This window comes from Varanus komodoensis, unplaced genomic scaffold (assembly GCF_004798865.1).
Source record: "Varanus komodoensis strain SLA01 unplaced genomic scaffold, ASM479886v1 scaffold20_1, whole genome shotgun sequence".
Classification (NCBI taxonomy): Eukaryota; Metazoa; Chordata; class Lepidosauria; order Squamata; family Varanidae; genus Varanus; species Varanus komodoensis.
The window spans coordinates 18,964,442-18,978,546 of NW_025335587.1; the positions used below are offsets into that span (position 1 = coordinate 18,964,442).

General features: G+C 44.7%; 1 protein-coding gene across 1 annotated transcript in view; it reads left to right on the forward strand.

Moving 5' to 3' along the window:
- The window catches only part of RNFT1 (ring finger protein, transmembrane 1), a 15,696-nt gene extending 1,923 nt beyond the window's left edge, over positions 1–13,773 (forward strand). Inside the window, exons 2-9 of the mRNA XM_044430143.1 lie at positions 1,072–1,520; positions 4,334–4,410; positions 7,370–7,470; positions 8,093–8,246; positions 9,747–9,905; positions 10,730–10,795; positions 12,137–12,238; positions 12,950–13,773. Coding sequence (XP_044286078.1) covers positions 1,072–1,520; positions 4,334–4,410; positions 7,370–7,470; positions 8,093–8,246; positions 9,747–9,905; positions 10,730–10,795; positions 12,137–12,238; positions 12,950–13,084 — 1,243 coding nt within the window. The 3' untranslated portion in view covers positions 13,085–13,773. The remainder of the gene's footprint in view (positions 1–1,071; positions 1,521–4,333; positions 4,411–7,369; positions 7,471–8,092; positions 8,247–9,746; positions 9,906–10,729; positions 10,796–12,136; positions 12,239–12,949) is intronic.
- Positions 13,774–14,105: the final 332 nt, after the last annotated feature.

Here is a 14,105-nt window from a genome sequence, read left to right on the forward strand (position 1 = left end):
AAAGTAAGTATGGTTTAATTGGGATTTTCAGACTTGGGCCAGTATCCACAATTTTGCCGACAAATTAATAGTTAAGATTCAGAGACTGCAAAAGGCTGGTCCCTTAAGAGAACCTGAATGAGAGAATTACTAAAATTCTCTTGATAACTGACTTGCCATCTGCCACTTCCTTTTGGCGTTGTGGGGTGATTTTTAATAATACATAGTTGCTGCTCTTGCAAGGGAACTTTAATATTAATCAGTGGTGCTCTGTACAACCATACATAAATAAGTGCTGTATATTAACCACTTCTGTTTGCAAAACCGCCATCTGTTTCCTAAACAACTGAAGACTGAACTTCTCATGATGGGAGTTCAGTGACTACATCTGCGTTCAGGAACCACGGTGGAGTATATACAGGCCAGTCTTTGGCTGTGTGGGGTCTCAAATGAGACCTGGACTCTCCCTTGCCCAAGTGCTTTAGTGGGGGTCCCTTCTCTTACTGTGGCAATTGGCTCTGGCAATTAGAAACAGGGCGAGCCAGAAGGGGCCTCCTGGGCCATCTAGTCTGACCCCCAGCTCCAGCCAGCTCCACTTATGACATGCCTACCAGTTAAACAGTTTGGGACCACGGTATCTGAAGGGCTGCCCTGTACATATCCAAACATTAGCACTGGAGGCCCTCGTGCCTGGCTCGTTAGGCAGGCAGGTTCTAAGCATAGGACTTTCTCAGGGATGGCCCCATACCTTTGGAACTTCCTCCCAAGATACAGCCTCATCTGCTGGCTTTAACAACAACCCTGGAGGCTCACATGTTCTCATCTGCCTTTTATACCTAAACATTAATTCTCCTTTTAAAGTCCACAATACATCATGTGGACAGGAATGCTATAATTTAACGCTGTGTTTTGCGAGGCAGTCCTTCCTTTTATCTGACCCAAATTCCACAAAGCTTCAGGGATGGGACCACACTGGGTTCTAATATTCTGAGAAAAAATGCCTCCTTATCTGTACACCTCTAGCATGCCTCCCCTTACTCACCTTTTTCTCCTCAGCTAACGAGTGCTGTTGTAAACTTTGCTTCTTTTTAGGGATCATCACAGCAGAGCCCAGGAATTCGGCGCAAGCCGCCTCCAGACGGAAGCCATGCAGTCTAACGCTAACGGTCGCCACTGCGCCACAGGGAGCGGCAACGGTGCCAGCTCCGCTCAGGGTGCTTACGCAGCACGGCTGTCAGGGGAAGGGTCTTGCCAGCGCGGAGGGGATGTTCGCATCCAGCTGAGCTGTGCTCCCGGAGATTCGGAGGAGAGCCCTGGCGCCAAGCACCACCACCACCACCAGCTGTCCCAGCCAGGGTCCGCGAGTTGCTCGCATGCCCACTCCCACAGCGACACGAGGCGGCCCCAGGACAGTGGCGCAGCCTTGGAGGACCAAAGCACCAGCTCACTCTCCGAGTTCAGATACTTCCTCCAGTGGCTACACAAGAGTCTCCCGTACATCTTGATCCTATCCGTCAAACTGCTCATGCAGCATATAACTGGTAGAGTACAAGACCTGGTGAAAAGAACTGCATTTATTATGATTAAAGAGAAGCAACAGGTCAGATCTGTTTCGACTTCATACCTCATGACTGGTGTGAACTCTGAAAAATATTGAACCAAAAAATCGCCATCCCTAAGCTAATGTAAATAGCCTGCATAAATTTAACAGTGCAATGGATTTGCATTGTGTGTTTTGGGTGACAGAATTCTGGTTTCCCTGGGGCCACGAGGTTGTACAGGCTTCCCCCTCAGTTGCTTGAAATACTGAGCCATTTTTCTGGCTCGGACATTTCACCAGTCGATCCGCATGTGCTTCCCATCACATTTCTACAATTGTAAGAACTAAAAACCTATCCTAAAAAGTTAAATATTCATGTAGCTGATTGTTGACTTCAGCAGTACGTTGCTGTCCTTCAGAGAACAAAGGTCTGATGTAAACCTGTTGCTTCTTGTACTATCCACAATCGGTCAGATGACCAATTACTTTCCCATCTCCTTCGAAATGGGTTTTTAATTGAAAATTGGCAGTTGATCCCTCATCGTTCTTACTGGGTGAACAAAAACATTCCTTTAGCTTGTCCTCATAAGATTTTCCCTGATAGACCCCCTGTCCTCATCATTCTCCTCTGAATAATTTCCAGCTACTTCTGACATCTTTCTTGAACTGTGGTACCCAGACTTGAGCACAGATCAAAACTGTTGCTTCTCTATCTCGGAAATGGTTAGTACAGCCCGAAATGAAACTGCCCTTCTCTGCCAAAGCATCCCACCATTGAGTCCCATTAACCTTCACTTAAGAATGTCAGATTCCATTTCCTTCTCGCTCTGTGTGTGAAAATCCCAAACCCAAAAAAATGACAAGGAGGCAGAACCTCAAGCTGGTGCTGGAAACTGAAAAAAAAAATTGAAAATTACAGTTGCCAAGCAGGTTTCATTGTGCCTTTAGGGGAGATGAAAGAGGAGGAGGAGGAGGAGGAGGGCGGCGACTATATTTAGGGATACTGAATACTAAAAGAAATATCTAGATATCAATTTGTGGATGGCATATCAAAAGTATTAATTAGGCCAGTCACCACACATAAGTGAACTTAGGATACAGAATAAATCTCAGATATGAAGCCTAAAATATATATTGCCAAATACTTATTCAGTAGATAAAACGTACGAAGAGGCCTACTGATAGACTGCTTTTTGGGGTGACCTTGTGCTACAGCAAAGACTGCTAGATCTCAGTGAAGACACCACTGTTTGGTCTTAACAACGGATATATTTGCCAGTGTAATGGGCTTTAATTATCATAAGCAAACTTCCATATGTTAAGCAAGGGGAGGGGCTCACCAAGTACAATTTTGGCTTGGCTGTAAAGGACAGCCAGAGATTGTGAGCCCCTTATTACATGTATTTATTTGTATTGAATTGCTGTATTTATGTCCCTGCTTTTCTCCAAGGAACCCAAGGTGGTGTACTGATTGTTGTCGTCTTCATTTTTATCTTCACAATAACCCTGTGAGGTAGGCTAGGCTGAGAGTCAGTGACTAGCTCAGAGTCACCCAATGAGTTTCATGGCCAAGTGGGGACCTGAACCCAGGTTCTCCCAGTCCCCTAGTCCAGCTCGCTAACCACTAGGCCACACTGGCTCTTCATATGTGTGGCTCATATTTACAGGTATCTTTGTGCGGTTTGTTTTTCTGTCCCCAGCATCACCTTGAAGCTTTGCCTTCATCCCCTTTTTTTTGCGGTTTCCAGTTCCCTTCTCTCTTGTGTTCTGCTTAAATTCCTCTATTGAGAAAATGCTAACATACACCTTAGCTTTTTCCATTTGTTCTGTTGTTATCATATACACAGGGACCCTTAGCTTACTGCAAAACCAACTTTGTTGTAAACCTGGGTTTACATTCTCTCCAAGGTGAATATATATCTATATAAACTCAGTTCACCCCTTCCTCCTCCAGGACTGATCCCACACAATTCAAGGCTAGAAAAAATGCAGCAGCATAGCAGTTGCTAATCGTTCCTTAGGTATTCGTGGAATGAGACGCCATCCTGTACCTACACCAAACCCCACTGAATAGAGTCAGACTCCTTTTCCAGTTGTGTACCTTTGGACCACGTAAGACACACATTAGACAGACTCCCTTGAATTGTGCCTGCCTTTCACCTGCTGATTTTCACTCTCTGCAACCTGCTGGAGGAGTGATTGCTTATAAGGCTGGTCCTGCCTGGAATCTGTGCTACAAACTATATGTTCACAGGAAAATCCTGCCCCAATACAAAATTTTAAACCATGATAAAAGTGCTGTTTGATATAAACATCTCGGTGATTTATTTTAGATGCAGACTCTCCCCAAGATAGTAACTGGTTCGTCTGCCTTTTTGCCACTTGGCCCTAATTGCTTCGTAGTAAATGAGCAGGTGGATAAGCTGGACTATTTGTAGAAATAAAGACTGGGGAGATATTAGGACTGCAGGTAACTCTCCGTAACCCTCAGATCTCAGCTTACCTTGTAATATTGAAATGTCTCTTTCACCAGTGAGATCTAGAAATGTGCTCTTTATTATGCAAATATTAATTAGGACTCACTAATTTAATTACTTGTATAGGATATTTTTATGGTTATGCAGTATAATGGAGCCCCTGAGTATGTAGCGGCTGGTTACTTTTGTTCCATTGTCTAAACAGTTCTAAGACACATTGTTGGTATTATTGCATGTAATCCCCTTTTGATTTTGCCACTCTTTAAAAACTTTAGTTCAATGCATTTTTGTTCTTTTTTCTTTTTTGCTTTTATAATTGACCCTTTTTTCCTAATAGGCATTTCTCTGGGAATTGGGCTGCTAACAACTTTTATGTATGCAAACAAAAGCATTGTAAATCAGGTTTTCCTAAGAGTAAGTATTGACCTCTCCAGCGAGGTTGTAAGTATTTTTAAAGCTTAATTTCACCCAGGAGATCAATATGTTCTTGACGAAGCACTGCAGTTACTTTTTGTTATACTAGAAGACATGGCATAGAATTTTTAAAAATGCTTTCCTGCTCATTTTTAAAGCGTAAGGTCTTTAAATGTTGACGTGGGACTTCTAAGATTAACATTTTGCAAGTAAGCACAGACTGACCCCTTTTTATTTTAAATGGATTTTCAGGGCCCCACAAATTTGGGATCAGCTCACTAGCCAAGTGACTATTGGTAGTTTCCATGAACCTCAATAATCTGTAGTCACTGCGCAGGCTCAGTCTCATTGAGTTCTGGGAATTGTTCCTCCCACCAGTTTCCCCCCTAAATATTGTTTTCCCCATCTACAGAGCATGGAGGCCCCCCCGTATCTCCCTCTCGGCAAGGGGCGGCATAGAAATGTTTTAATAAATAAATAAATAAATAAATAAAATAAACATGAGGACCCTCACATGGGGAATGGCTACATTTGGCCCTCCTGGCAAGTCAGAATTTTCCCCAGAATCTGCCAGTGATCACTCCCTTCACCCCCTCTGCCCGAGAGCGAGCGAGCGGGCGGCAAAATGGCCAGAATGCCTGTGCCCCGAAAATGTTTGGCGTGACACCAGAACTAGGATTTCTGGCCTGCTCGCCCAACAGCCATCGCACTGTATCACGCCCTTGTGACGCCTGCTTTTCAAGGCTCACACTGGTTGCCAGTTCTAGTCTAGGCTGAGTGCCGGGTGTTGGCTTTAACGTTTGAAACCCTAAGCAGCTTAGCACCTGGCTACCTATGGAACACTTTTCTAATTCTGAGCATGCCCCATTAAGATCTCCAGGAGGGCCGCATGGAAGGGTTTTCCCCAGCTTCGCTCCCAAACCATGGATTGGGCTTCTCCGGCAACTATGGTTGGTCCTTTTGCGCTGGACATTTTGGAGGCACAGGAAGACTCACCTTTTTATTTTAACCATCCAAGTTATGTTTTAACGTTTTGGCTTTGATTTTTGTTATGTTGAGGCTTTATTGTTTTAAACTGTTGCTTATCACCTGGATGGCCTTTTAGCAAGTAAGACGGCCTACCTAATTGTTAGCAATAAATAAGGCAGAGATCTGTGCTAGGGCTTGTTCCCAGCCCATGCCTGGTCTTTGGTTTGATGGCAAAGCAGCAAGGTAGAGCCTGTATCAGGCTGAAAAAAGCACAGATGGAGCATTCCTTAGCCAACAAATCCAGCGGACAGAAGCAACAAGCAGCTGGGCACTCAGACGAGGTGCACAAGCATCCATTAGAATTCCGGCTTAGTGTGACGTCAGAACAGAGTCAGTGAGGTTATTAATAGTGCAGAGGCTTTTCCTCTGGCCCTACTGCAATTTTATCCTATTGGTGGGTTTATTTTCCTCCTGTTCTGTTTAACGGCTTATTGAAACAATAGCAAGCCCCCTGAAACTTGCTAAAAAGTGGACAAATAGCCCATGAAAGGATTATTGAGGGTTTATTCCCTGACTAGAGAGACTTGAGGTGGGGAGTCGAGACTTTTGGATATACGAACAGCTGTGAAGATGTGGTTTGCTTTAAGGACCATCTTAAACATATATGCCCTCCCACCTCTTGAGATCAGCAACAGATGCCCTTCTTCGGGAGCCCTCCGTGAATATTAGGAGGGTGAGTACCCGGAGGAGGGCTTTCTCTGCAGTGGCGCCCCATCTATGGAATGCGCTCCCCAGAGAGGTCCGCCTGGCGCCGTCATTCTTTGTTGTTTGGCGCCAGGCTAAGACCTTTTTATTTAAAACTCATTTTAATTGTTATTTGTATTTATAGGATTTTAAATCTTTTTAGCTGAGATGCACCGGGTTTTAATATTTTTACTTGCATAATTGTTATATTTATGTATTTTGTTTTTGTTGTGAGCCGCCCCGAGGCTTTGTTGCGATGGGGGCGGCATAAAAATGTTTTAAGCAAACAAACATGACACGTAACTTAGCAAAGCATGATTTGCAGGGAGCCTGCTGAGCCAAGAATCCCAGGGCTGGGCAAGGTGGGGGTCAGTCAGCGGCATAATATACCTGTGGCCAAGCAGCCCTGTGGGCTTCATGCTGCTCGTAAGCAGCTCAGAAGCACTGGCCTAGGCACGGCGCCACTCGCAGAGTCGTACATTTCCGGATCACATTTGAAATCCCAAGGACAAAAGTTACAGTAAGCACTGCTCTCTTTTCATGGAGCCTCCTCCGAAGAAAGTGAGGCAGGTGGCGACCGGAAGGACCTTTTCGGTTGTGGCACCTTGGCTATGAAATGCACTGAGAGAGGTGTGCCAAAGAATACTTTGCATTCTTTTCAGCACCAGGTGCAACTCCCTATTTTCCCAGCATTTTAACAAGGCAACTGTTAAAATTTAGTTTTGATATTGCATTCTGTCCCAGGCCTCTGCTACACCTCTATGCTGATTCAGTTGCACTTGCTGTCGTTTTGTTATTTTACGTTAATTTTTGTTGTCTGTTTTTAAGCTTTGTTAATCAGGCAAAGTGCTTGGGCTGTCAGGCAGTATAAAAATGAAATAAATAAGCAAACCAACAAATGTGGAAATATGTTCTTGTTTTTGGTAAGAACATAATCCTCACGCTCTTTTGTCAGTTGGCCTTCCCTAACCTCAGGTTGCCAAATGGGAAGAAATGCCTTTAACTCCCAGCCTGCCCAGTGGGGATGACTTATGTAAACATGCACAGGATGAAATCCTTCGATAATAAACCTTGTGGTCTAATTATCTGTGTGTGTGTGTGGGGGGGGGATCGTTAATCCTCTAAAAACACATGGAGAAGGCCGGGGTCTTCTTTCTGAACTTGGCAGCCTATTTAAATGTCTCGCCTCTAAAACTGGAAAGCCGGCAAAACTGAAGTGAAATCTTAAACCGCTTTTCTCTTACAGGAACGATGTTCCAAACTGCAGTGTGCTTGGATACTGGTGTTTCTCACAGGGTCATCTCTCCTCCTCTATTATACCTTCTACGCTCAATCACTTCATTACAGGTAATTTTGTAGTGCAGGCCCATTTCCAGTATGCACCAGACTTGATTCTCTAGTTGGAGGCTTTTTTAGTTTTAAAAAAGAAGTCACCAAAGCAGGTATGATCATAAAGTATGGAGGGAGCAGAGAAAATGGGTAACAGGAATTATTTTTCCTCAGTTGTAGAACTCAGTGAAATTGGCAAGGCGGGACATTCAGGGGGGAAATATTTCTGAGTGCATGATACACTTCTAGCATTTACTCCCCAGGGACAGCCCCTGCTTGGCTTTAAAAGGCGGCTTCACAAATTTGTGGGGAAGGGGCTGGCTGTGAGGGGTAAGTAGAACCAGTGAGTGAGGGTCTGAGCAAAAGGGGAGATAGATGCATTTCTGTCCTGCCTGATAGCCAGAGTTCTCTGGCTTCAGAACAGGACAGAACAAGTTGCAAAACACTAAAATACAGTTGTATAATAAAGCATAATATAAAAAATTAAAGAGTTCTAAACAGGGTAGAATTAGAGTAAAAAGCAAAGGAAAATTTGTGAGTGTGGGGAAGATTGAATCAGTATTAGAAGGAATGATGCTCATACTAACCTTTTACATGGAAAAATACTGCCTTAACATTCTGATTCAATTTTTCCCCTCAGCCTGATCCTTCTAAGTCCTAGTTTGGATTTTATGAACTTCTGGGAGGTCCTTTGGATCGTGGGAATCACGGACTTCATTCTGAAGTTCCTCTTTATGAGCTTCAAGTGCATCATTCTGTTGCTGCCTTGTTTTATCATGTCTTTTAAGTCCAAGGTAAGAGAACAAGAATTTTTAAAAATATCATAATAGTTAATAAAAACAGCTGGTGGTCACACGACAAAAGCTTAATCACACATCGGGATGCCAAAATTACTGTATTTTGTCAAGTGGAAGTTCTTCTCTCCTCCCTTTCCTGTATTTGTATCCTGCCTCTTTTTCTTTTAAGGAACCCAGGCTTACATAATCCTTCTTCTCAGTTTTGTCCACACAACATGGGACACAGTGTGGGAGGAAGGCGAGGCCGAGAGTCTATGCCTGGGCCAAAGTCGCCATCTTGCAGAAATGGTTCTGTCCCGCATCTGTCACCAGCCAGCTTCATTAGAGAACCCCGCTGGGAGAATGAAGGGATGAACGAACCTTTATTGCCCTCTTTGCTGACTTGTTTTCATAGCATAATAATAGCAGCATTAAAGTGAGAGGGGCAAGTACCTTTCTTCATAATTAACAGCAGCTTGTATTGGTTAAGTTAAGCCCCTGGCCAGAAGTTAAGCTTATACTTTAAAAAATAAATACACACTCTTAAATGCCTTTAGTGATTAGCACTAGAGGGTATTCTACAAAGTATTCAACATTAATGCTGACTCTTCATAATACTTTGAAGTATGATTAAAGATTAGCGAGTATTTTATCAAGCTTAAACAATTTAAGCAAGAGGAGAAGGGGTTGATGACCGAGTGAAATCTGTTTTGCTTTCAGGCAGGAACAGCCAAGCAAAAATAAATCATTAAGCATTATCTTTCCAGAGGTGAACAATGAAAATCCTGCCAGATCAGCAGAGATATGAATTATTGATTTGGTAAAAACTGTTTGAAAGCTTTGCCAGGCAAAGATTTCAGACACTGCTTCTCTATGTATATATGATAGAGTGAAGCTTGTCCATATTTATATGAAGAAATTACCTCGAATTACAAAAGGGGGACTTACCTCTTTCATTGGCTTCAGTAGCTGTAAAACTTGTACCTCTGGTCTGGGGTTATGGCTAATGAAATGTCAGTTATAAAGAAACTCTCCATATATTGCACAATTCTATTGCTCCCGAAAAAAATGCTGGTCAACTCAAAAGGCTGAGCAATCGATAAACACAATCCACACGAGTTTCCTGTATGCATCTCAGGGAAAGATGATCTTCTGAACCATTCCCATTCAGTGGCCTACCCCCTTTAGACTGCAGATAGAAGACTGGTTTTAAAGAGTCCTGCACCTTAAAACAAAGACATCCTGCCTGTGGAAATCAAGTATATGTCAGGTAGTAGCTCTCTAGCGTAGCCGTGTAACTACACGGGACCTTTCTATGTACAGGCAATTTTTTATTTTATTGTGGGAAAACACCCCCTCTCCACTTCTAGAAAGACACAGTCCAAGGAGGACTGGACCCTAGGTCATTTCCGGACTGGAATTATTTGGGTTCTTGAATATCTTTAGAAATCTGCCAGAATGTATGACTATGCCCCCAGATTCTCTGATTGAATATCTGTCTTTTCCTGTCTTCCGCAGGGTTACTGGTACATGCTGTTAGAAGAACTCTGCCAGTACTACCGTAGGGTTGTCCCTGTACCAGTTTGGTTCCGGTATTTTGTTGGCTTGAGGGAGCTGAACAGTATGCTAGGATGGAGCCTTGGCATTCTGCTAGCTCTGCTCTACCTTATCCTAAAGGTACACACCGATTTCCTTCTGAACGTATTACAGTGACACCAATGCAACAAAGAAACACCCAACCACAGCCTTTGCGTGTGCACGTTCATCTTTCCCAAATCCTCTCCATTTCAGGCCCCTCTGGTCCTTACTTCAGTAACAGGAGGCATTGCTGGGACGAGTAAAACGTCCGCTTAGCTTCCCTAATTTTAATTTAAGAACCTTACATTCTTTCTAATTTCCCGCCAGTAGTGAACTCAGGCATAAGGGACAAAATAGATCTTCAGCTTTCCTAGTAAAGGCTGCCACCTTCTTTATTCGCACTCTGTGCTTGCTCAGAGACGTCTGTCAGGCAGGACAAGGAGCAGATCCGAGTTACAAGCAGGTCTTTAAATTTGCAAAATGGGGTTGGAAGCCATGGCTCTTTGCCCCAGAATGTTATTCCCCAACGCACGCATGGTTGAATCGTTCCATCTTATAACAGAGACCATTAAGCAGAGCACGTGGACACACCTGCCGGCCTGATTTTCAAAACTGTATCTTCATCTCCTTCCTCTTGTGGTACCCAGCTTGATTAAAAGTTCTGCAGAAAACTCAAACAACCTTTTCTAGCATTTTGGTTGGGCATAAGAAAGATACGGCCTAACTATTGAGTTTGGATTTCCCAGTCCCTAGGCTTTGAAGGTTTCACTTGTGGAGCAGCCCAACTGATCTTGCTGTTACTTAAGACCTTTATACTTTTTTTAAAAAGTGCCAGGCCACTGCTAAGTGCCAAGGCTCAAAAGTATGCTTCTGGAAAGAAAGAAAGAAAAAAACAGTAATTTCTCCCCATTTTCATTTTGTAGCTTTTGAGCTTGTTTGGACATCTAAAAAACTTCAGACGGGTCTTGCGGGTATTTTATACACGACCGGTGAGTATCCATAGCTTTTTAAAAAGGAAACAGCAAACTATAATCCTTTCCCCCTGAAACTGCCATAGCCTTCGTGTGAATTTGGATCTTCAAAAAGTGACTCACATTTGGTCAAGCAAACACCCAGAAGAGCTGTTAATGAGTTAGTTACACTACCTGGTCTGCCACTAAATGTCCATTCTCATGCAGGTTTACACAGACAAAAGTTTTGCAACTTCCAGCGTTCCCTGGGACCTCGCAGAGCTTACGAAGCACATTCAGTGGCATTCAGCTCAAGGGCTGAATTGTTTTTTGGACAAGGGGCTGCATCCTAGTAAAAGGGCCAAAATACTGGATTATTTTAGCTTGCCTAGGGAGAGGCAGTGTAACCTTTTAGAATATGAACCATTACCTTACAATTGCCTATAAATTGCCTGTATGCTGGCAATTGTAGAAAGGGGCACAATGTGCAGAAGGGGGCACGACCCACTGGGGACTCCAGGGGTCGGGCCAGAGTTGGCCCATGGGCCTGAACATCTCATTTTAAAGGAATAGGCACCAGGGCCTGCTCAGGGTGTGGGCAGCAGGGTATTAGAGAGATGCACGGGGACCCTGGCCACAAGCACTAGAGTGATACAAGCCCAGAGCCCAATAGTCAGGCCAGTGAAAAAGGCTAAGTCATACTCCCAGACAACCCAAGGCCAGAACCGAGAGCAAGGAGAGAGTCTGAGAAGCAAGAGCACAGTCCGAAGAGGTCAGGAACTGGCCGAGAGCACAGGAAGCAGGTACCTTGGAGCAGCCGGTCCGACAAACTGCGAGTATAGAGGCTCCGTGCAGGCCAGCAGTGCTGAGGCAGCTCCTGGGCGCAAGAGCCTGCGGTTATGCAGCTCTTTCCCCAGGACTCCCACGTGGTACTCATCAGCGCCTTCACCTGCAGCAGCACCTGGGCCTGATCCTGGTGCTAGGCCAGCAGAGGGAGCCCTGGAGCCACCCATATCCTTAAAGTCCCACTGCTCTTCTGAAAACCTGGCCAGCCTCACGATTAGAAAATGGATCTGTAAGTGGAGCACGTAATGGGTAAGGCAAAGCAGGAAAGCTGCAACTCAAGCCTCACCTCTGTCCCAAGCGCACAAGACGTTCTCAGACAAGCCTCCATGTCTCTGCGGTGTCAGGGTAGCACAACAGCCCCCTCAGGTAGGGCAGCAAGGATGGAAGAGTTGAGTGGGAAGGGGCCAGAAGGCCATCGGGTCCAGCCCGGTTACACCCCCCCACCCCACTCCTCCTCGCTGCGTCATCCTCTCCCCATCTCCTCTGACATGCTCTAGGCCTTTACCTCTCCTCTCTCCTCCTTGCGCTTTGCAGAGCTACGGAGTGGCGGCCAGCAAGAGGCAGTGTGCCGAAGCAGATGACCTCTGCTCCATCTGCCAGGCTGAATTCCAGAAGCCCCTTCTTCTCATCTGCCAGGTACTCCTCCACCTTGCTCTGCTGGCTGAGAAAAACATTCAGCGCTTGTGAGCTGCTCACAGGGCAGCCACCGCTTCGTCTCATGTTGGCCTGAACGGCTAGCCGTTTCTACCATCCTCGCTGAACATTTTTCAGTGCGAGGACTCAGTTCGATTTCGGGGAAACTTTTGGGTCTGTGTTCCAGTGATGGAGGGGGAGGGAGGGGTGGGACCAAAAATTACAACTACTACTGAAAAGTAAGTATTTTACGTTAAAGCTCTTATTTACGGTAGCAAAACCTTGGGAGACACATTTCAGAATGGAAGAAAATTTGCACAAAAGCTGGGAAACCAAAAAGCTGGTGGGGAAAAGGTGGCGGGCCAAACTGGGACCCACCCTTGTCCAACACTGGCAGAGGTTCAGATGTTCTGTGAACTTGGGCTCCTAGGAAGCTTTACCTGGAGTTCTTGAGTAGGAAGATGAGCAATGGGGGAGAAGATCCCTTGAAAGACAATTTGCCACCTTCTAACACATCTTGCCTGGTGTGAAGCCAAAGCGAACCCAGACCCATCTGGCTGCTTCACACCAGAATTATTCGCTATCTCTAGGCCGATGCATTTGTGGGAAGCTTGCACACCCCTGCTGGACACCAGCTGCAGATAAGGGATTTGAAGCAAGCTACCTGCCAAAGACAATCTAATTTCCAACTCTTGGGACTAAATCTCGTTGCAGCACATATTTTGTGAAGAATGCATAGCCCTGTGGTTCAACAGAGAGAAAACGTGCCCCCTCTGCAGGACAGTCATCACTGACCACATCAACAAGTGGAAAGACGGGGCAACATCTGTACAGCTACAGGTCTATTAAAATCCTGCTGACAACATGTTTCACAGTGTAATCTCATTCGAATGCCTGGCTTGCAGTTTCAGGGAATACGTTTCTAGGGTACTGGTGGCGTGTGGTGGGGGAAACAGAAGAGATACCAACTCGAGGCTTTAAGCCTTCCCTGTGCTACAACAGGAGCCCATTGAGACACAAAGCAACAATCAAACTTTTTCTTTTGACAATCTCCACCTGAAGTTCACCCTTCTGGGCATAAATTATCTAAAGAAATGAACTTTTGACAAAGATCATTATTCAGTAGCAACAGCCTCTATACAGCATTGCAAAGCCGCAACAAAGATACCTTCAGTACTGCACCCGAGATGCTGAAGTGCAAAGCTTGGATTCTGAACCAGCTCCTCCAAGCTTGCAGGGTTTGGCTGTCGAAGAAAGAAGCCACCTCCTGGATACCCTTAATTAGACTTCCTACAGTGAGAAATACAGAATGATTTTCGCTCTCAGGTTCTGTAGATCTGAACTTCAGTTATGCACACAAATGAATTTCTTTTCTACTTTTGTAAGCCTGCATTTTTGAAAACCAAAATATTGAGTACTATATTTTGTCATAAGCAGCTAGATTTTATTAAATGGGGGATATCTAATATGGGGGGAGACTGTAACAAATACCACACAGATGGTGAAAATAAAGGCAGTTTGAATCTATTCATCCGAAATACCTGATTACCCTTTTTGTATTTATACATTTCTGACTGGCAAACTTGCTAAGCAATAGTCATCAGTTCTGGTTCCTGTCCAATGTTTTGACCTCCTAATTCCCATCAGGCCCAGCCAGTGGGGTACCTATCAGTCCCAGCAAACCCTCAGGTATCCCAAGATGCAAGTTTACAACATCTGGAGGCCATCAGGCTGGGATAAAGCAAGGCATATTTTTCACCTCTGAATCTACGTCTACCTGGGGTTGCTTTGCATCCACAACGTTTATAAGATCAACCAAGTATTTCAAAAAGGACTTAAGGACGAGCCACAAACAGAATCACTATTCATG